Below are 23,521 nucleotides of genomic sequence, written 5' to 3'. Positions count from 1 at the left end.
CCAGCTCTCGAATCATTTATGGAGCTCTATTTTCGGTATAGCCATCAGAGTCGTCATCGATTTTCCCATTATTTCCTTTCAATTGTTAAAATTGGTTCCCCGTAGTAGTTTTTTCACTCGATAAAACAGAAAGAAAATTGCAGCGAGTCATATCAGGTGAATTCGATGGCTGTTGGATGGTGTTCGTTTTGTTCTTGGTCAGAAATTCAAAATAATGATAGCCGAGTGCGGCAGTGCGTCATCATGGTGCAAAATCCACAAGTCCTTTCTTAATCGGCAAATTGCTTCACGTAAACATCTTATAACGTCCAAATAATAGCACTTAACTGTCTGATCTTTAGGCAAAAATTCGGGTGTAGAATACCTTTATAATCCATAAAAACCGTGAGCATCGCTCTCTTTTTTGACTGAAAAGCACGTGATTTTTTTGGTCTTGGTTCATTCGGAGCTCTTCATTCACTCGCCTGATGTCTGGATTGTGTGTCGTATTCATAAGCCCACGTCTCGTTTCCAGTAATGATGCGTTTGATTTTGGGTCGGATTCAGCCTCGGAAATCATACATTTGGCGATATCAACGCGGTCGTATTTTTACATGAAATTCAGCATGTAGCATGCAGCAACACGGTGCAAACCCAAATCATTAATTACAATGTCTTAAATGGATCCATAAGTATTGTTCAAGATCTCTGCAAGCTCTCTGGTGGTTAATTCCATTTTATTAATGTTTTCATTAGTTTTCGATGTCGGCAGCCTGCTACTACGTTCATCATCCTCAATGGACTCTCCATCTCTTCTGAAGCGGTTATGCCACTTGTAAACGGGTTTTTTTTTAGAGCATCGTTACCGAAACAGTTTCCCAATATTTCACTTTTTACGAAAAATGTAATATTTTGGTTATTCCGGGAACTTTAGTACGCGTCTTAATGTTTTTCCACAAATGGAGGTACTTTCAGTTTTATGCCGCTTTCGAACGGCACATGGTTTTCTATGAAAAGCTTTTTCATGGTAGAAATACATTACCCTGCCGAGTGGTGTTTCGTGCCTAGAATTTCAAACAGAGCACTACCGAGTGGGAGTCACGCACTAAAGCATTCGGCCACAAGCAGAAATCAACAAACTTTCTGAAAGGAAAACTAAAATAAGTCTAAGGGATCTCGACCAAGCGGTCTATTGCGGTCACTATCTCATCGATCCACTCTTGTGACTGATTTTTGACGTGATAACGTCTTATAATTCGATTTAACAGGCTGCACGCACGAAAAAATGTGTCGTTACCTTGCTCATTAGTGTTACCTTGCTCATGTGTCGTTACCTTGCTCATTGCATTGAATGAACTGCAAGCGAAAGCGCGGAGAGAACGACAAAGCAAACAAAGCAAACGAACGTCAACGTTCGACATCTTGCTCTCTCCTACTTAAGTGAGCGTATATGTGTATGTATATGCGCATATGTACATATATAATATAATCTATACTAATATTATAAAGAGGAAAACTTTGTTTGTTTGGGCTCAAAAACTACTGGACCGATTTTAAAAATTCTTTCACCATTCGAAAACTACATTATCCAAGAGTAACATGGATTACATTTTATTTTGGAAAAAAATAGGGTTCCGCAAGATATTTGGATTTTTCGGACACAAACTGAAAAAAATCTTATGTATAAAAAAAAGTCAACTTTTTGTGTGTGTTCGCTAACCGGCCGTGTCTGCACCGAATTAAACCAAACTTCCACACATTGCTAAGAAGGTATTGAAGATGGTTTCCGTATAGTTTGGATACCTATTGATGACTAGGGTCTCGAAATATATGCCAAAACGTGGACCCGCCGTGTCTTTGCACCGAATTAAACCAAACTTACACACATTGTTAAGGAGGTATTGAAGATGGTTTCCGTATAGTTTGGATACCTATTGGTAGATAGGGTCTCGAGATATAGGTCAAAACGTGGACCCGGGTAACCTTCGGATGTGTATGTACAATATGGGTATCAAATGGAAGCTGTTCGTGAATGCTTTAGTTCAGAGTATTTCCATCCGCTCCGTGACTAGGGTCTCGAGATAGAGACCAAAACGTGGACCCTAGAATGTGTTTGTACAATATGGATATCAAATGAAAGCTGTTGATAAGTGCTTTAATACGGGGTCATTTTCATACCTATTGATGACTAGGGTCTCGAAATATATGCCGAAACGTGGACCCGCCGTGTCTTTGAACCGAATTAAACCAAACTTACACACATTGTTAAGTAAGTATTGAAGATGATTTCCGTATAGTTTGAATACCTATTGGTAGATAGGGTCTCGAGATATAGGTCAAAACGTGGACCCGGGTAACCTTCGGACGTGTATGTACAATATGGGTATCAAATGAAAGCTGTTGGTGAATGCTTTAGTTCAGAGTATTTTTCATGCCGCTCCGTGACTAGGGTCTCAAGATAGAGACCAAAACGTGGACCCTAGAATGTGTTTGTACAATATGGATATCAAATGAAAGCTGTTGATAAGTGCTTTAATACGGGGTAATTTTCATACCTATTGATGACTAGGGTCTCGAAATATATGCCAAAACGTGGACCCGCCGTGTCTTTGAACCGAATTAAACCAAACTTACACACATTGTTAAGTAGGTATTGAAGATGATTTCCGTATAGTTTGAATACCTATTGGTAGATAGGGTCTCGAGATATAGGTCAAAACGTGGACCCGGGTAACCTTCGGACGTGTATGTACAATATGGATATCAAATTGAAGCTGTTGGTGAATGCCTTAGTACAGAGTATTTTTCATGCCGCTACGTGACTGGGATCTCGAGATATAGGTCAAAACGTGGACCCGGGTAACCTTTGGTTGTGTATGTACAATATGGGTATCAAATGAAAGCTGTTGATAAGTGCTTTAATACGGGGTAATTTTCATACCTATTGATGACTAGGGTCTCGAAATATATGCCAAAACGTGGACCCGCCGTGTCTTTGCACCGAATTAAACCAAACTTATTCACATTGTTAAGTAAGTATTGAAAATGGGTTTCGTAAAGTTTGGTTGTAATTCGGAGCAGTGGCAACGGGTACAGCGTTCTTTTGAGCCAGCCATAATGTCGCTTACTTTTTTAACGCTTGGGGCGGAACTGAACTGTCAAATTGACAGTGTGAGTTACAATGTGTCAATATTTCTTTCTGATTTGGATGCCATAAGGAAAAAACGTAAGTGCAACATGTAAAAATTGTTTGTGAATTTTTTTGGAGTGGATTTTGGAACAGTGAATAATTTCTTACGAAATTTGAGAATTTAATGTGAAATCCGAATGAAATTATGTGTTCGTGGAAAAAACAATTTTTTTCGTTTTTTTTTTTGAAAAATATAAATGGATAATGGTTAAAAAAGCTCCAATGCTTAATAAAACATATAAATTGAAACGAAAAATTCATGGATGATCAGGAAAAAAGACGATTGTTTATTCATATGCGTTGATTTGAAATTTAAAAACAATCTTCTTTTTTCCTGATTTTCAATTTATATTTTATATTTACTCAAAAACAAATAGAAAAACAAAAAATATTGTTTATGCCAAAGCGCTTGAATAAAGAATAAAGAAATAAATAATATGAAAATCATATATTTTCTGTTCTAAACCATATCTATTCTATTTTAGTGTGCCCAGCGAAGGGGGCCGGGTTTGCTAGTATATAATATAAATTCACGTATTTGTATTTGCATATGCCTTCTTATTGATTATTATTAATTTGATTTACTTGAAGAATTTAAAATAAAACCAAGTTTGTTAATAATACCTGTTGTTTTAATGTTATTATTATTTTTTGACGTGATAACGTCTTATAATTCTATGTAGCCGGCTGCACGCACCAAAAAATGCGTCGTTACCTTGCTTGAACAGCATGTTACCTTATGTTATGTTATGTTATGTTATGTTATGTTATGTTATGTTATGTTATGTTATGTTATGTTATGTTATGTTATGTTATGTTATGTTATGTTATGTTATGTTATGTTATGTTAAAGTATATTATGTTATGTTAATGTTAACTCATTCTCTATATCCATACAAAATATCTATCAAACAAATAAAATTAAAATTTTCTTTTGAAAAATGCAACCATTCAATCAGTATTTTCTTATGACGTTATCACGTTAAACTATCGTCAGTAAACCGACTTTACAGACAACCTCTTTTTTTTTGACTAGAAATCGCATTTTAACCATCAATCACTCACCGTATTCTCCTGATATGGCTCCTTGTGACTTCTAAAAGTTTTGCGTCCGTAGAGGCCATCCAAAAGGCTTGTACCGGCATCCTAAAGGACATTCCGGTCAATGGCCTGAAAAACTCTTTCGAAAAGCTTTTAGATCGAGCAGAACAGTGTATCGAGGCCAGGGGGGACTATTTTGAATAAATCAACTCGAAGTTATCAGAACCAAGCTCCTGTCGTTTCTTTTTTAGCTGAGTCTTGTTTATTTTGGACTTCACCTTGTATATAAATTCCTTGCCAAATTGTTAAATAGCATACTTAATGCCAACAGACAGATGAATAAAATAAATGGGAGAAAAAACAATTATCTGTAAGAATTGTAAAATTATAAAATTAGGAAGATGGTGCGTGTGCGTTTCAACAACTGACCAAGTTTTCTTGCTTAAAACAAGAGGTCGATAAAGTCCACCGCTCTAAAATCCCTACAGTTTTAGCAAAACTGAGCATCAGCGGCAAACAGACTAATTTGGTTAGCGCCACCCTGACAAACACTACAGGAAAAGTAGTAGTCCACCAGTCCGTCTCGCTTCCCTTTGACATTTCCTGTGAAGTTAAACAAGGCGATTCTCTCTCTCTACAACTGTTTTCAACTTGCTACTGCATTATGCAATTAAAGATGAGGTAAAATGTGGAAATCTCTTTAACCATATGGGCTAACCATTGCATATACTGCTGACATCGTGATAATCGTGCGAACTAATAAATACCTGGCCGAACTTTGTCGCAACATCGAGAAAGGTGTTGAAACCGTAGGACTAGAAATAAATCCAGAAAAAAGCAAATATCATAAGATTCCACGCAAGCTGCAGGGAATACAGCCAGAAACATGCTAATCGGCACTTACCGCTTCTAGGGTAACGACACAATACAAAGCAGGATTGGAGCAGGAAACAGAGCATACTATATTTGGCTCATACCAAACTATTAAAATCTAAACTTCTTACAAGAGATTGCAAATTACGTCTATACCATTCTACAATACGACCAGTTCATGCGTACGGCTACGAAGGCTGAAAATGACTTCTAAAAATGAATCGTGTCTAAGAGTATTCGAACGAAAAGTGCTGCGAAGGGTGTTTGGTCCGTTACGACTACAAGACGGCATCTACCGGATGCGCTACAATGAAGAATTTCTGCAGCTATGTAATGGCGAAAACATCGTGAAATGCGTCAAGTCCCAAAGACTGCGATGGTTGAGTCATATTACTTGCATGAGAGATGACTGCCCCCAGAAATCAATGGTGTCATACAATCCCGTAGCGCCTAAAGTGCGAGCACGTCCAAAACTAATGGAAACAAATCTTTAATGAAGACATGGAAACGAATTTTTAACGAAGCTAAAGCTCACCTTTAGCTGTAAAGCTTCCCAATGATGATGATGATGATGATGATGATGATAATGATGCTTATGCATATTCAGGGGCTCTGAATTTCTACTTCACATTTGGCTCTGTTGTTGCGTATCGAAGAGGCAATGTGCTCTCAACGTAGTCAATAGTCTTGCCCTTACCTCTCCTGTCACTCAGCAAACGGATTGTTTAATTTTCTTTACACTTGCACTCTGGCACGAATACTAAGGTACAACTACAGACTGCGCTAGTTGAATTACAATACTTCGGATGAATACAGATGCTTGCTTGGGTTTTACAAACAACTGTAAAGCCTCATATAAATAACGTATGTGATGAGAAATCATAAGTACTCCCACACACAAGGCCACGATAATGCTAGATTGAATGTCTAAAAAATTGTATGATCACATTACCCCAAATATTTGGCTTCCTAGCTCTCACGATGTCAACCCTTTGGATTATTACGTGTGAGGCGTTGTTGAAAGGGAGACAAGCAAACATCCTTGCAACACAATAACATATCTACTGTATCTACAACCACAGTAATAACAAATATAGACGAAGGCCACGTAATGCAATGAATCCATTCGTGCCGCTTTATGTATAATCTTTCCCTCTCGACTGACTTGTTTATATAAGTAGGTCGTTGGACGTTTGCATCCCTTATTTCAGTAGGGGTAGGAGTGAAATGAAAATTATAGGCGAATCTCTAAGTCGACATTGCTTCAAACTTTTCCAGATAATTATTAGAGAAAAGCTTAATTACGCTACTAAATTAATTTCTGTGCGTGTTCTGTTAAGAAAGTTTATCGCGCGCTCTTTCCATTTTATGGTAAGTTTAATCGACCCACTGATGGGGCTATTCGAACTATTGTGACTAAATTTAGAACTAAATTTACATTATTGGACATCGAACCACCAACACGCTTACGTAGAGTGCGAACTGAATAAAATATCGCAGCTGTATCGACCAGTGTTAATGATGACCATCAATTATCGATTCGTCGCCGTTCGCAGCAATTGGGCCTCTGTTACTCAACAACGTGGACAATTTTGCGAAAGGATTTGGGTGTGAGGGCCTTTCAAAATACAGCTGGTGCAAGAATTGAAGCCGAAGAATTGACCTACCGCAACGCAGAATTTTTGGTGAATAGGCTCTTGGAAAGTTGACCGAAGATCCAATTTTTTATCGAAAAATTGTGTTCAGCGACGAAGCTCATTTTGGATCAAAGGGTACGTAAATAAGCAGAATTGTCGATTTTGGAGTGAAGATCAGGCAGAAGAATTGCAAGAGCTACCAATGTATCCAGAAAAGGTCACAGTTTGGTGCGGTTTATGGGCTGGAGGTATCATTGGACCGTACTTCTTCAAAGATGCTGCGAATCGTAACGTAACTGTGAATGGCTACCGTGAGCGCTACCGTGAATTGATATCGAACTTTTTTTTGCCCAAAATGCAAGAGCTTGACTTGCATGACATGTGGTTTCAGCAAGACGGTGCCACATGCCTCACAGCACGCGTAACAATGGACTTGTTGAGAGGCGAGGTCGGTGAACATTTTATTTCACGTTAGGGACCTGTCAATTGGCCACCCAGATCGTGCGATATAACGCCTTTAGATTATTTTTTGTGGGGCTATGTTAAAGCTCATGTCTATTCAGACAAGCCTGCTTCAATTAACGCATTGGAAGACAACATTAAAGCATTTATATATGAGATACTGGCCGAAACGTTGGAAAGAGTATGCGAAAATTGGACTAAGCGGATGAACCATTTGAAACGCAGTCGCGGTCAACATTTGCATGAAATAATCTTCAAACATTAAATTATATGGACTGTACTATCGATTTAAATAAAAATTTCATAAATTTTTCTGAATTTTTCGTGTGTTTTTTTTGAAAAAATTTCCTATAGCTCTTAAAAAATCACCCGTTCGTTAAACAAAGATGTTTCAAAGTCAACAAGAGAGTACTGTGTTTCCAACCTATTTGTATCTTCATTCAATTAAAGCAATCTATTGTGGTCTTCCACCGACCATATGCGAGCATAACATTCGTCCTTCACGGCACTTCACAAAAAAGTGGAACGGTGTCAAATCGCAGCTCTGAGGTGGCTAATTGAAAGCACCGAGATGGCGATAACACGGTTATTGAACTTGGTGCAAAAAAGAGCAATTGTGCTGTCTGACATGCACCTGCTAGAACTGCCAACAAAAAATTGGTTTTCATTTCGCTTTGTCAGAATATAGTATATGAATTTGACTTCTTTTTAATAAACGCATTGTTTGGTCTACGCTAACAATGACTCTGGAAATAAGTTTGCAATATCTCCCAATCTTGTGCAAGCGTGAAACGATTCATTTCGCTCCGCGGGGGTTTAGGGGTTACATTTAATAGAACATTGACATGGAGCAACCACATCTTTATTGCCATAGGCAGAGTTTATGGTATGCTCCGAAATTTATGGACTATTCAACAATTTACACTGGTAAATATTCGACTGCTACTAGCTAAAACGTACTTGTTACCAACGTTACTGTATGGTTGTGAGTTATATACTATAGGTACTCTTTGTGATGGTGTGTGCTGTAGTAAGCTTAATGTTTTGTATAACAACATTGCAAGATGCGTTTACTGTAAAAAACATTATGACCACTTTTCTGTTTTTGCTTCCGTATCTTTTGAAGATTTGATCGGGTTTCAATGTTTGTTTTACTCCAGAAAATCATAAACACTCAGGAACCCAGATAACTCAAAGATCGACTTATGTTTTCAAAGTCTTGCCGATCGTTAAACTTAGTTCCGGTGAAATACGGTTGTTTGGTGACTGAACGTCAATACTTTGTGGTCTCTGTCCATCTTTGGAATATTTTACCTCATAAAATTAAACGTATCAAAGAAAGCTCGTGCTTCAAACATAAATTGCTTCGCTACCTTGCGAAAAATTCTTGATTGTACTGAAATGACTCATTATTCCAATCTATTCTAATTAATCCCTACTCCTACTACTATTATTTTTACCTTACTTTCCGTTTTTAATACATTCTCCAACTCCAACTTCTTTACCACTAACTGTAATTTTAATTTTAATTTTGATTTTATTGTAAAATCTTTTATCTGCGATTTCTTAAGGGGTAACAACACTGTACACGCGTAAAATAAACACGATTTTTAAAGAATTTTTTTGTACAGAAGGAAAGGGAAAGGAATCACTTTGATTTGGGAAGTTATTACTTATATACTAAAATACAAAACTACAAAGTTTGATCGAAAAATTTTACAAAATGGCGGCATTGGAGGCATTTTTGTAATGTGGTTTCTCTTGAAGGAGCTCCGCGGCACGCAGCACAGAGGGTGCAAATTTTAATCTGGAACAAATAAACATTTTTTTTCTTAATCTAGATAAAAATAGCTAGAGAAACACGTAGGGAATTTAAAAAATATTTATTTTTGTGGAATTAGCAAGCATTTGAAGGAAAAAACTCTATTTTGGACTAAAAAAACGGCACTTAAATAATTATAACAATCGTTTAAATTAATCTATCGAAAAACCCCTACGCTCTTCTCTTAAGAAGGTTATTATACAGACGTAGTGAAAAACCTGATTAAAAATATTAAAAATTGTTTGAGTTATGCTGCGTGCCAATTTCAGAAAACGTGTTTTGAGAAAAACGCATTTGAAGTACGGAAATTTGGAAAAGTCGTTAGGTAGCAGTCACTAACGCTTGGTTAAAAGCTTAAAATATTTATGAAATAAACTTCGGTAACGTATAAAACTTTTTGTTCTGTATTTTAAAAGGTTCAAAGAATTTTTTAAGCTTATAAAAAAAAATCAATTTTTTGAAATTTCTACAGTGGTGTTACCCCTTAAGGTCAATCATTGTAAAAATCACCCATAATTGTATGTTTGACTTTAATACTAAATAAGTAAATAAATAAGTACCTAACAAAATCGATAAATATTTCTGTTATGCTTATAAGGATCTAAAAAATCTGAACTGTTTCGACGTACAAATACTAACATGTAGTAGAGGTTTAACATTACTATATACAGGGCCCGGCATTCGAAGTGTAACCAACTTCAGACCGCTCGCGCATGCCAGTGTATCAGCAGTCTCTTGATTAGCTAAATGACAGTCCAGAGTATTATTTACAAGCGCTCGGAAGCATTATGCCGAGGGTAAACGCGAAAAAAACAAATCAGTAATGGATTTCAAACGTAATAGTGTGATTGCATTATATTTGGCTGGAAAATCAACACCAGCGATTGTTCGTGAGCTCGAGCATCTTAAAGTGAACCAATTAAAAAGGCCATAAATTTAGTTTCTAAAATTACTTTTATTCAATTCAAAGTAAAAGATGTGTGAAAATAATACAAAATTAAGAATCAATTTACTTTTGTTCGATATGAGAACCTTTTGACATGACTAAGGCCTTGAGACGGTCCAAAAACGAGTCGCAATCTGCCCGAATGTGACATGCAGGTATTTTGGCCCATTCGCAGACAATGGCTTTTAGTTCGGACCTTGCTCTCCAAAATGGCTCAAAGAGAATAAACCATGGGATTCGCGTCTGGTGAATTTGAGTGCCATTTTGTGGACGTTATGAAATTCGGAATGTTGTTTTTTAGCCATTATTGGTTCACTCGACCTTTGTGAGATGGTGCTGAGTCCTATTGAAATGTCAATGGTGTGCTACCGAAATGTTTGTCTGCCCACGGCTTCAAAGTAACCTCCAGAATACTTTCGCGATAACATTTCTCATTTACCTTGACGCCAAGTTAGATTAATACGATTGGAGAGCGCCCATCTGCGGTTACAGGCCCAAACCATTATCTGTAGCGGGTGCTGTCTCCTGGTGGTCAATCGATGGCTCAAATTCTCGTATGAACGGTCGGTCAAATAAACCCTATCGTTTTGGGAGTTTACGAATTGGTCGCACCATTACTCGTTGATACTGGCAGCATCACGAAACGTCATGGAGGTGGTCAAAAAGTGAAGAAGCGACTTGAGCGAAATCCCCGACGAAGTACCAATCAAATGGCGACAGAACTGAAAATATCGAGCGTAGCATCCGCCACATACTGAAAAATGATCTCAAAGTCAAGCCGTACAAGACCCAAAAGGTGCATGGTTTCACACCAAAGCAGGTACAAGTCAGACTTGAGAGAGCGAAGGAGTTGCTTCGCTTGACCGAAAGCAGTCAATTTCCGAACATTGTGTTTTCTGACGAGAAAATTTTTCAAATTGAGCAATTCGTAAACTCCCAAAATGATACGGTTTATTTGACCGACCGTTCATACGAGAATTTGAGCCATCGATTGACCACCAGGAGGCAGCACCCGCTACAGATAATGGTTTGGGCCGCTGTATCCGCAGATGGGCACTCTCCAATCGTATTCATCGAACTTGGCGTCAAGGTAAATGAGAAATGTTATCGCGAAAGTATTCTGGAGGTTACTTTGAAGCCGTGGGCAGTCAAACATTTCGGTAGCACACCATTGCCATTTCAATAGGACTCAGCACCATCTCACAAAGGTCGAGTGAACCAAGAATGGCTAGAAAACAACATTCCGAATTTCATAACGTCCACAAAATGGCACTCAAATTCACCAGACGCGAATCCCATGGATTATTCTCTTTGAGCCAATTTGGAGAGCAAGGTCCGAACTAAAAGCCATTGTCTGCGAGTGGGCCAAAATACCTGCATGTCACATTCGGGCAGATTGCGACTCGTTTTTGGACCGTCTCAAGGCCATAGTCATGTCAAAAGGTTCTCATATCGAACAAAAGTAAATTGATTCTTAATTTTGTATTATTTTCACACATCTTTTACTTTGAATTGAATAAAAGTAATTTTAGAAACTAAATTTATGGCCTTTTTAATTGGTTACACTTCGAGTGGCGGACCCTGTAAATTGTGTGGGTTGCAAACGTGAATTTTTAATCGAAAAATACTCCTAAATCTTTAGCTTTGTTAACAAACTTCAGAAATTTTATAAGTTGCACTTAAATTATTAAACTGGGAAAAGTTTTTTCGAAACACCATTTAGAAACTAATAGAAACTCTGCCATACAGGCTAACTAATATTTCTATAAACAAGCTATTTAACCAATAGTGATTTAAGTTGTGGTTTTCTTGCAAGGGAGCTCGCATATATAGATACACATATATTTATGTAAGTGAGTACTTTAAATCAAACCTTTATTTACCTTCTGCCTAGGCATTAAAAGTGGGAAAGAAATTGGAAGCATTGGATCTGGTTCGCCCAGTGAAGTATTCTGCGCCGTTCCAGGACGACTTAGCCTCCTTTCCAGCACGTCCAAGTACAAAGTAACCATTGCCGAGGTTCAAAGAAGGTTATCTCCTCCAGAATGTTTAAATGCTTCTCTATTAGGAGGAGTTCTTCGAAGGTTACTAATATAAATTAAAATTTAATAATATAACAAAATTGGCATATAAATATTTATGTTATATTATTTAACAGGGCTAAGAGTAAGAACGGTGGACGACTACTAAGAGAAAAACTGGAAAAAATTGGTTTGAATTTGCCTGCGGGAAGACGAAAGGCCGCCAATGTTACGCTACTTACGTCGTTAGTAGAAGGAGAGGCAACTCACTTGGCGAAAGATTTTCATTTTGTTTGCGAAACTGAATTTCCAGCCCGCCAGCTTGCCGAATATGTTATAAGGCATCAAACAGAACCGCAGGATTCATATCGCAGAAAAGAACTTCTTATACATTCGCAACAGGTAAATCTATGTATAAATAGAATTTAATGCCCGAAAACTTGCATATCGAGATATATTCTTGCTTATTGCTTACACGATCAAGTTTTCGGGCAATTTGTCTTTCAATTCCCAATTCACTCACACTTTTTTTATCAATTCGTTCAAGAAAATAGAGGGTTTTTCGCAAATTTTTACACAAGCACAACTTCAGCGAAGCGAGACTTTCCAATTGAACTAACTAAATAGTCCAATCATCTGGTAGTTTGACCTGGAAAGTTTTGCCGGAGTTTCGAAAATGGAGTTTGGGATGCTCCTTTCGAATTTCAACTTTGCCACCTCCTATCTGCGAAACAGTTTTTTTACAATATCTCCATTCCGACGCATTTTATGAGAAAAACATATGTACACAAAATTAAACCAGGAAAGATTTCCTACATTTTATGTTATTACGATTTTAACATGATAACGTCTTATAATTCGATTTAGCCGGCTGCAAAAAATGCAAAAAATGCGTCGTTATCTTGCTCATTCGTCGTAATATCGCTCAATCGTCGTTATCTTGCTCATTCCTCGTTATCTTGCTCATGCGTCGTTACCTTGCTTGAACTGCAAGCGAGAGCGCGGAACGAACGACCAAGAGCACAATCGGCCCCCGCGTTCGGCAACGTTCGACATCTGGCTCTCTCCTAAATTCACATATTTGGATTTGCATATGCCTTCTTCCTGTGTGCATGGTAATGAACCATTTCTCTGTTGAGAATAGGAGATGATATGAAAAGTAGAGAATGGAAGGGGGTGTTTCGAGTGTAATGTGTCTTGAAAAAGGTAAATCGATGATGTTGCCTCTTAGTGTTGTTGACTTATTAACGTCTGATGCACATATCTTTCATGAATTTGATAAAAGTTTCGTCATTTTTCACCTTTGTGTAAATGTAATTTGACCTATTCCATTGCGATTCCATTTACCTCCTCTATATCCATACAAAATATCTATCAAACAAATAAAATTAAAATTTTGTTTTGAAAATTGCAACCATTACATCATTATTTTCTTATGACGTTGTCACGTTAAAGTATCGTCAGTAAACCGACTTTACAGACAACCTCTTTTTTTGTAAAATCAATAGTTTTTGGCGTATCAGCGCCACAAAGTACATTTTAATATGCGTTTTCGAAAAAAAACTCATTTCCACACCACCTGTAGGTAGAGTAAGCGGCGCGTTTTTTTTTTATCGTGGTGTCCCCTGTAGGCATAACTACTTCCGAAGCCACACGAATGCTACCGAGGTCTTGAATCTTTTTGGTTTTCAAGCCCGTATAGTTTTTTTTTTCACAAATGTTTTTAATGCAATGGTACCTAAACTACCAACGACTACTGCAGACGGCATTTGTTTTAATCGTGGAATTATAGGTGTTATAGGTGTTACACAATGGATGCCGCCCATGGCATGGAAAGTGTTGTTACCATGTAATGTTTGCGTATTGAAATCAGCGTTGTCAAAAACAAATTGAGAAAATGCGTTATCATCAATGTTTAACGGTGCGCGCATAATAGCTGAAACTTCGAACAATATTGCTTCGGTGTATGAAGAGCAAAATCCAAGATATGATAATACATGTATTAATCGCCAAGATCCATACTTATGAAATAAAAATGCAGCTAGTCCAATCTGAACTCTTGATATAAAAGATTTTGACCTTACTGCTGCAATTATAAAATGGGCGAGAGCTTTTTTTCTTCCATTTCTCAAGGGACTCTCGTTTGTTTTTTAAAATCACTCTATCTAAGAAAATGCGTAGAGTTTCACGTATATCGGACTCAGAGTCTTGAAAAAAATTATCTGATGGAGGATAATGCTTTGTCGCATAGATTGTAGAGTGAATATCTTTTCGGCTGCTGTCATCAATTTAGGCTGCTGTCTTTACAATACGCCTTCTGCTTTGTCATCACTTTTTTGATTGTACCAGGCTTCCATTAATAGCTTAAGTCCTGTATTTCGGAAACAAACCACCTACAGGTGAAAACAACATCCCATCACCAGCATTGAACGAAATCATCGTGGCTCTCAAAAAGCTGCGAAATGGAAAGGCAAGCGGTGAAGACTCTACAGGGTTTAATTGAAAAGTAATGACCCTTATTTTTTTTAAGCAGTTTTATTAAACATTTTGGCATATACAACTATCAAAATAGGACCCTTGAGCGTCAATACACCGCTGGTAGCGGTCCTTCCACTGCAGGAAACATTTTTTAAATTCATCCGCCGGAATCGCGTTCAATTCGGTTGTCACAGTTTTTTGGATCGCCTCGATGGAGTCGAAACGCCTCCCCTTCAGCTTTCTTTTCAGGCGCGGAAACAAGAAGAAGTCCGGAGGGGACAGGTCTGGGCTGTAGGGAGGATGGGGAAGCACCGGAACCCCCATCTTGACCAATGCAGAGGTGCAGAGGGAGGCGGTGTGCGCCGGCGCATTGTCGTGTTGACGAGGTCGGGCCGAACCCGGGCAACGCTGTTTTTCAACCGAAGGAGCACTGACTCCTTGTGGACGATGCCTCGAGAGTCGAAAAAGATCATCAAAGATCAGCTGCATTTTCGACACCGCAAAATACTAACACACTTTTAAAATAGCTTTCACATGTGGGAGCTTATACTTTTGAAGCACTGCGGCATTTTAAGTATTTCACAGTTATGTTCACATGTAGCGGTGGTTCAACTTTTGCAGTCAGGGATCGCATCAACGCTGCTAACAAAACGTATTATGTCCACCTTAACTTGTTCCAGTCCCGGCTCTTGTCTTAAGATAGCTATGAACAAGACCCTCATCCGACCAATCTTAGCATATGAATGTGAGGTATGGACTCTTAAAGTTGCTGACTGCGCGCTGATTGCTGGCATGGAAAGAAAAATTTTAAGAAAATGTTTTGGCCCTTTAAAAATAGACGATGAACGATTCGAACAAAACGATCTCACTCACAACGAAATATCTGTGCGTTTTGTTAAGACGAAGTGCATAAGATGGCTAGGTCATGTTACCTGTATGACAGGAAAGCTAATGGGCGTAAAGACCAAAGGCAGACCGAGGAACCGATGGATAGACGCAGTGGACTATGATCCCAAGAATTCGGGAATACGAAACTACGAAGCAAAAGCTCAAGATCGCTCGCGTTGTATTGCTGTGAAGAAAGAAGTATATGTATAATATAAAGTTCGGTTCTGTCTGAACTTGAACTAAGTGGAAATTTCTCCATGCTCAAGATATTATGACTCATGCCACCGACAAATGTTTTCTTAAAAAATGTATTGGACATTTTGTAGGGTGCATTATACAACGGATTTTTAAATAGGATAAAGATTTTGTGTTTAAATACAAACGATCCCCTAATTTTTTGCATGATCAGCCTTTCGAGTGGAAGGTTATTTAAAGCTTCATGTTGCGAACTCTAGTAGAAAAGATGGAGGGGGACCCTTTGCTTAAAACATGCAAGATAAACTACATAGTTCGACCTAATCCATTCAAATGTTGCCAGACGAAAACAACGCATAGGCCAAGGTCCGCGGTGATGAAATAACGAAAGTCCAGAGGATTTTCTATCTGCCGGTCAGCTTGGGTACTAAACTTGGAGTACACACTACCTGATGGCCGCGCGCTAGATTGCTTGTAAGATCTCTGAAGGTTATTTAAAAGTTAAAAAAAGGAATGACACAATTGAAGTTACTTAAAAGCTGGGTTAATTCTGTGAAAGAATAGTGGATAACACGTTAATAGAATTAAGTGCAGTATTTGATAACAATATTAGATTTTCTAAAATTGAGAAATGCAAATTTACAATTAAAGCGCGCACATCCTACAAAATTAATTTTGTGGTGAAATGCCTATAGACACAAGCCTCCGTGCGGAAATAAAATCATTTACTCATGAACCAATCTGCAGTAAAAGGTATACATACCTAGCGTACATAAGGGATCATGTTGAAAATCAAGTTAATGCATTTTTTTACTTACTGAAGAGGTTATGCGACTATCTAAAGGTCCTTATATATTTAGATGACACCCATGGTTGAAAGGGATAAGGTTGTGACAAAGTTCGTCTAGCTCACATACTCAAGGATGGTCAAAAGAACAACCATAATGCCTGCCAAGAAAGCCAGGTAAAACGCCTAAACGTCTGAATGGCTTCCACATAATGTTCAATTCGACAACGTAAACATAACAAACTATAACCAATCCTACTGAAATACGAGTGACTCCAGAACTGTAGAAGACTGCTAGTAGTGCAATCGTTTTTTGATTGCAATTAACATTGACTGCATATATGTACGAGGTGTGTTCAAAACGTTTCGCGAACTTTGAATTTTCACAAGTTACGTATATTCGAACTTCAATTTTTTTGTGGCGATATGTTTGTACTCATGTCTCTCACTCTCGCCGACGAGTTCGGTCATTTTGAATGTTTAGTTAATTGTTGACAGCTGCTTTGCTTGCACGTGTTTCGGCTCCTCTTCGATTTTTACCTATTCGAAAAGATGGATCAAAAAACCTATATCAAAAATGAGATTAAGTGCGTGGATGCATTCCGAATGTTGACTGTGTCATGCGGAGAAGCTACTTTGGTACAAAGCAATGTTTATCGGTGGTACAAAATGTTCTCAGAAGGCCGAGAAGATGCGAACGACGAAAAGCGTGCCGGACGCCCGAACACTTTAACAACAAACGAAAAAATTTATGAAGTGAAGAAAATGGTATTGGCCAATCGTCGAATCACCCTTAGAGAAGTTGCTCAGGACTTAGATATATCGATTGACTCGTGCCATTCCATTTTTTCAATGATTTGAACATGAGACGAGTTGCCGCAAAGTTCGTACCAAAACTGATCAATTTCGACCAAAAGCAGCATCGCATTGCTAATGAGATGTTGAACTCTGTCCACGACAACCCAAATTTGCTCCAGAGGGTCATAACTGGTGACGAATCGTGAGTTTATGGTTATGACGTGGAAACCAAAGCTCAATCATCTCAATGGAAGCTGCCGCACGAACCAAGACCGAAAAAAGCGCGCCAAGTTCGGTCGAATGTAAAAGTTTTGCTTACCGTTTTCTTCGATTGCAGGGGCGTTGTGAGTTGCCATGAGTTCTTGCCACAGGGTAAAACGGTCAACAAGGAATAAAACCTACAATTTATGCACAATTTGCGCGAAGCAGTCCGCCAGAAACGCCCGGATTTGTGGAAGAACAAAAACTGGCTCTTGCATCACGATAACGCCCCTGCTCACACATCGTTGCTTGTGCACGACTTTTTGGCAAAAAAAAAACACTCTAATGATGCCACAGCCACCGTACTCCCCGATCTGGCCCCTGTGACTTTTTCTTGTTCCCAAAACTGAAGAAGCCCATGAAAGGACGACGCTACGCTACGATTGACGAGATAAAGACGGCATCGAAGGAGGAGCTGAACAAAATAAAAAAAATATCTTTTCAAGTGCTTCGAAGATTGAAAAAAACGTTGGCACAAGTGTATAATATCTCATGGGGACTACTTTGAAAGGAAAAAATAGATATTAATGAATAAATAAATAATTTTTGAAGAAACACATAATTCGCGATACTTTTTGAACGCACCTCGTATATAGATTTTAAAAATTACTTTTTGACATTGATTTTGTAAGTGTATGAAAATGAATAAATGTATGATAATTTGTTTTTGTTTTACTTATTGAAATAAAAAAGGAAGATATTTCTGTTCAGTAAGCTTTTGAAAATACTCCCGATACTTTATGAAGATAGATTTTAACCGTGCGAATTTATATATTCATGACTGCCTATCACACGAGTCGTAATGTCATTATTGTTTTAATTACATGCAACAGTGCACCTCTGGGAAGCGAATGTGGGGTGGTAAACATTTTATGCAAATATTCAATCTTTGAGACCACGGCGGTGGTGAGAGAGTTTAATTCAGAACTGTCGGAACCTTTTATAATACAATAAAATACAAATAAAATATAAAATCATCGACTCTTATTTAAAATCTAAGGCCTTTGTTTTTTCAATGCATTACAATAAATATCCTTTAGCTTTCATATCACATGGCCACTTAATGTTGTTTTCACATGGAATTTAACATAGTATTCGCTTATTTATTATGTGTACTATAAAAATCCATTATAACTTACAGATAACAAAAGAACTAATGCAAATACTCAGCCAAGACCGCACAACCCATTACGGTACTAGATCACAACATTTGCTAGAACCATCAATGCAGCGCCACCTTACGCACTTCTCTTTAATTACTCATGGATTTGGGTCACCAGCCATAATGGCCGTACTGCACGCTCTCCAGGTAAGTCATAATGTTGGAAAATAGTTTAGCAAGACTTCTAAAAAAATTTCTCTCTTATTTTCAGGCCTTTCTTAACGAATCACTAAATTATTTAGATAAATTGTACCCTGCAAACAGTGGAGGCATGGTATCTTCCTCTCTTGATAAAAATAAAATTGATAGTGATAAGAAATGATAGGATGGGCTTGCTTTATTTTATTAAACACAAAAAAAAAACGTTTTAAACGAAGCTAAATATGTAAGTTTATATATATAAATATATAAGTTTTTATTAGGCATAGAAAAAAGTATATGCCTCATTGAGAAATATAAATAACCTACATAGTTTGTATTCGAAGCCTAATTTTAATCTATGTATATATCTATGTTTATTTGCGTATAACAGGTATGTGTGTAAGCAATTAGCTTTATGTATGTTTGTACATGGATATGCGATTGAGTGTGTATGAATGTATCTGCATTAGACTTGTCGTCAGTATTCCAGGTTTTCGATTTTAATTTCAAATGCTATGTGTTTTTTCGTGCCATGTAATTATGAAGGGGTTTTCAGTAACAACGACATATTTTCAATATTAAAGAACGAAACAAAATATGTGAGATAACAGCAAATGTAGTGTGATGCATAGAACGTTGCTATTATTGGATTGACTTTTTCCTACAATTTGATTTATCCTACCAGATTTTGGATCGAAATTGGCTGCAAGACTTTCAGCGGGCAGAAATTCTGTAAAAAAAACTTGCCTATCAATTTTAAGACATGATTATAGAACGCCGAAAAACGAGGTACTCATAAAAAATGGTATAGGTTTTATTTTAATGTAATCCTCAAACCTCAATTTGAATATATAATAACAAAATACGAGTATTGCTTAGTCTATTTCGACACCGTATGAATCTATATAATAGTTAGCAAAATCCGCTGTTTAATGAATGCCGAGTCAAAATTGGGCACTACTTCACTGCTATTAACTTCAAATTGCGCACTTTTTCCATCCGTGGTTTCTTTTTTCCGGTTATAAATCTAAAATGGATAAAATAGATACTAAACAAATTTGTTTTAAAAAATATTTAATCCTCTCCAGCCCATAAGTTAGATATTATATAATATCCCCACAGGTACAATAATATTTCACCCATTCAATGCTCCACGACGAAAGTTCGAGTTTTATTGTTATTTTTTTCACATATTTAAAGAGTTTAAAATTTTACAAGTAACATAAAAACATAAGTTATTTAAAAGTAATAGGAGTTAAGTATTTGCAAATTTAGCAGTAATAGTTTTGTTCTCACCGCTGATGAAATTTTCGCAAGATTTGCATGAAGAATATGCATCTAGCTCTAGATGGCAGTACTCGTTTTCTTCAACCAAAATTTTTAGCGAGACTTTAGTTGCGAATACTAATTGTGCAGGTGAGCTGGCAGAAAGCGTCTCCTCTATCTAATCATTTTCTACGTATTATCTCCAACAAGAACGCATTATCTCCTCTTATACATTTTATGGGCTTGCCACAATGGGTCTATTGCGTCCGTTGCGGCAACGAATTTGACTGACAGCAGAATAGATTATATGTATTTGAGTCGAAAGCGCCACATACGTGCCGTACGCCATGACGGATTGCTCAAAAACTGGCAACATTCTATTTCTGTTTAAAAAAGAACAATTTCAAGTAATTGCAATATCAAAGTAATAGCAGAAAATAAATGCAATTCAAATTAATTGAGCTAATTGAAATGCACTCTTTTCTTTTCGATACAAGCTTGAAAGAGTAGAGAAAATGCTAGGCTTAACCAAATTGTCCTGAAAAATGAATGATGAATGTGCGTCCCTATCTTGAAGTTATAGTCGCACCCACCGTCTAGGACTACCATCAACCATCGTTATCGGAGTCCAAACACCACCTATTGCAGACGAAGAACTCCAGCTTCCTCGAGAGTCCCGCGTAATCTTGGCACAATTACGTTCTGGATATTGTAGTAGGTTAAATTCCTATGTATCGAGAATCGACCCCGACATACCCAATATATGTTCAGCATATGAAGGCACACCGCACAACACTAACCACCTATTCACATGCCCCATCAAACCTACTCACCTAGCACCCCTCTCCCTCTGGACCCAACCTGTCGAAACAGCACATTTTCTAGGCCTGGCAGGGTTTAGTAAACTTCTACAACAACAACCATTCATTTTATCAAAACCCTCGTTCCATAAGCATTAGGGTGTCCGTTATTTACCAATTTCTACAACAAAAAGTGATGAATTTTTTCAGAAATATTAGTTGATTAGATACTGTCAATGGACAAATGTTTGAATAATTTTTACTTGGCTCTGGTCCATTGATTATTTTTTTATATAAACGTGAGAAGTTTACTACAACAATAATAATTTTGCTGCAAAAGTGAAAATGTCTGAAATTTACACACAGTTCAACTTTAACTTCGATTAACTTTTAAAGGAGTAAAGTTATCGAAAAATTTTAAGAGATCTGTTTTGTAGAGAGTTAAAATTGCCATCAGAATATGTGTTTTTCATAGCTGTAAATTAGCATACTAGAGAAAAAAAAAGTTTATTCCAAAAAGTAGAAAAATCCCATGTAATTTATATGGGAAATATATCGTGTTTGGGGCAAGGTTTATTCTGAATATTAAGAGCTGATTTTGATCTGATAATTTTTCTTAGACGGAAAACTACAATAAAAGTTTAGGGGGCGTCGCAAAAAAAATAATTAAATTGGTAAATAACGGACACCCTAATAAGCATTAACTTTAAAATTTATTTCATTCCAACAAAAACCTGCTTACACACACACTTTCACGATAAGAACATCTGTTTATATGCGGCAATACTTTCATTGTGGCACCACGGTCGTTTTAGACGTCACGTCAGTCAAATGCGTTGCCGCAACGGACGCATTGTGACAGACCTATTAGTTGCATTCCAGCAATCGGTAGCTTTTCTTTTGAAGCAGTAATTTGCAAATAACTGATCTTAGATGTAAACATCTACTTTTGTTTTATTTAAAAATGAATCTGCCGGCAATTTTCTTTCGCCAAGTAATACTTTTTGTCGTGGTGGAAGTTCCTGAATTAAACTGGGCGCTGTAATCTTTTAAATTAGGCAAACATGTTTTATTTGTTCACTGTCCCAATCAAAGTATACTGATTCCTATTCTGAATTCCTATCCTAAGTTAACTTCTGTGTAAGTTCAAACGTGGTAAAGAGCCTGTTATTTTTATGAATGTTGTTTGAAACATTGTAAAGCAACAAATGGGTTTCTCTTTTATGTCATTCTATAGATTTGCAAGAGATTCCCCATTCCCATAAAATCATAAGTCCAATATAGCGCTAACCTTCTTTATTGGTTTTATCGGTAATCCTTTGTAGCAATGATGAAATGAGGTGTCATTCAGGTGTCGAATGCTACGTATTGTTATATGACAAATTTCACCTAAAGACTATTTGTGTAAATTTTAAAACAGCTGTCATGTTGATGTACATGAAATTGTGAGGTTATTATAAAAAGAGGAGTCCAATTAAAACAAATACAATGGATTTCAGCTGTTTTTAGAAAGGTGTACAGAAATTATACTGTCCCAAGCTCCAAAATGGGTGCAAAATTACCGGGTTGAGAATTAAAATATTTTTCATCGATACCATTTTTAATACATATTATCATATAACTAAGCCTACTGGAAATTATTGATTTCAACCAAATAATTCATTTCATTATGTATGCAGTTCGTACCTAACGTGAACAACTGTTCCCTCTTCACTTATTTTCTTTTTTCACTCCTAATATGCGCATATGCCCAGATTAAATATGAAGTAAAATTGAATCACAATTCAGTCTCTGGCGTAACAAGAATTTGCAGCTTTTTCAGGATTACCTACCACGTGTTTACTTTTTTGATATACACTTTTTGAAATACACTTGTATTGTTTTTATCAACAGTGATTAATTTTCATTTTTATTTCTTGCTGATAAGTTTGATTTTATCTCGAAGAAATATTGTTTTTTCTACCTCTGTTACGAGGGGAGGTCAAACAGTTCACGGAAGATTTGAAATAACCTTTCCTGTTCAATATAATTTTCTTCTTACCTAAATACACACCTATTATCTTTTCAGCTATTTCAATAAGTTATTTATTCCAAAAAAATATTTTAGGACTCCAAATTTGGTTCTTCGGAGTTCTTTTTCTTTTTTCAAAGAAATGATTATCTAACGGGGCAGCCGCAACATGATTATATAATAGTAAACCGGTATATTGGCGTGCACAAAAAACAAAAAAAAAAACCTTGAAGGAATTATAAGCTTATTATTTCTTTAATGACATTTTTTAGTTTCTCTTAACGAACAGCGTAGTGTTCTACATGGTTTTAACACCCTCTTCTTTGTAATCGACGAATAAGATGCCATCTAATTCGGACATTTGCAATTACAATACATAAATTTACTCCTCTTCAAACTAGAGTTTGGTAGCATTAATACAATTTTTTTTTAAATAAATACTTTACTATCGCATAACACTACTTAAATTTTATCTGTCAAATGGTCTGAAGGGATTTTTCAGCTTGAATTGATTTCTCATAAAATTTCAGAAAGCGATAAAGAAGTAAACTAATATCTCAAATTCAACCAAAAGCGGCACAAATATCCCAGCCCACAAGTAGGGTAGCACTTTTAATGTAAATTTAAATGTTCGTGTGGTTTTGATGCATAAAAACGGTTTATATGATACCAGGAACAGCATCAGTAAGTGATACAAGGAAAGGTTTAAAATGATTGCGTTCTTTGATCTGTTGCTTGGATCTTTGGAGATGAACCATATCTG

The 23,521-nt window shown here is 37.0% G+C and overlaps 2 protein-coding genes across 8 annotated transcripts in view; one reads left to right on the top strand and one right to left on the bottom strand.

Annotated features, from left to right (window-relative positions):
• LOC129240268 (transcription factor AP-2-epsilon) overlaps positions 1 to 18,907 on the top strand; it is a 116,641-nt gene extending 97,734 nt beyond the window's left edge. For both annotated transcript variants that reach the window (XM_054875962.1, XM_054875961.1), the window contains exons 5-8: positions 11,845 to 12,034; positions 12,109 to 12,373; positions 18,520 to 18,687; positions 18,752 to 18,907. In XM_054875962.1, coding sequence (XP_054731937.1) covers positions 11,845 to 12,034; positions 12,109 to 12,373; positions 18,520 to 18,687; positions 18,752 to 18,862 — 734 coding nt within the window. In that variant the 3' untranslated portion in view covers positions 18,863 to 18,907. The remainder of the gene's footprint in view (positions 1 to 11,844; positions 12,035 to 12,108; positions 12,374 to 18,519; positions 18,688 to 18,751) is intronic.
• Positions 1 to 23,521, bottom strand: part of LOC129240267 (IQ and AAA domain-containing protein 1-like) — a 157,893-nt gene that overhangs the window by 34,996 nt on the left and 99,376 nt on the right. For 2 of the 6 annotated variants that reach the window (XR_008582055.1, XR_008582054.1), the window contains exon 10: positions 23,000 to 23,518. The exons of 1 other annotated variant lie outside the window; for it this stretch is intronic. The gene's annotated coding sequence lies outside the window, so the exon portion shown is untranslated. Of the gene's footprint in view, positions 1 to 19,508; positions 19,709 to 19,822; positions 20,331 to 22,999; positions 23,519 to 23,521 lie in introns of those variants that run through there. 3 more of the 6 variants (XM_054875955.1, XM_054875957.1, XR_008582057.1) reach the window with 3 other exon arrangements.

This window comes from Anastrepha obliqua, chromosome 3, assembly GCF_027943255.1.
Source record: "Anastrepha obliqua isolate idAnaObli1 chromosome 3, idAnaObli1_1.0, whole genome shotgun sequence".
Taxonomy (NCBI): Eukaryota; Metazoa; Arthropoda; class Insecta; order Diptera; family Tephritidae; genus Anastrepha; species Anastrepha obliqua.
The sequence above is the reverse complement of the archived record's forward strand: the minus strand, read 5'-3'. Positions and strand labels throughout refer to the sequence as shown.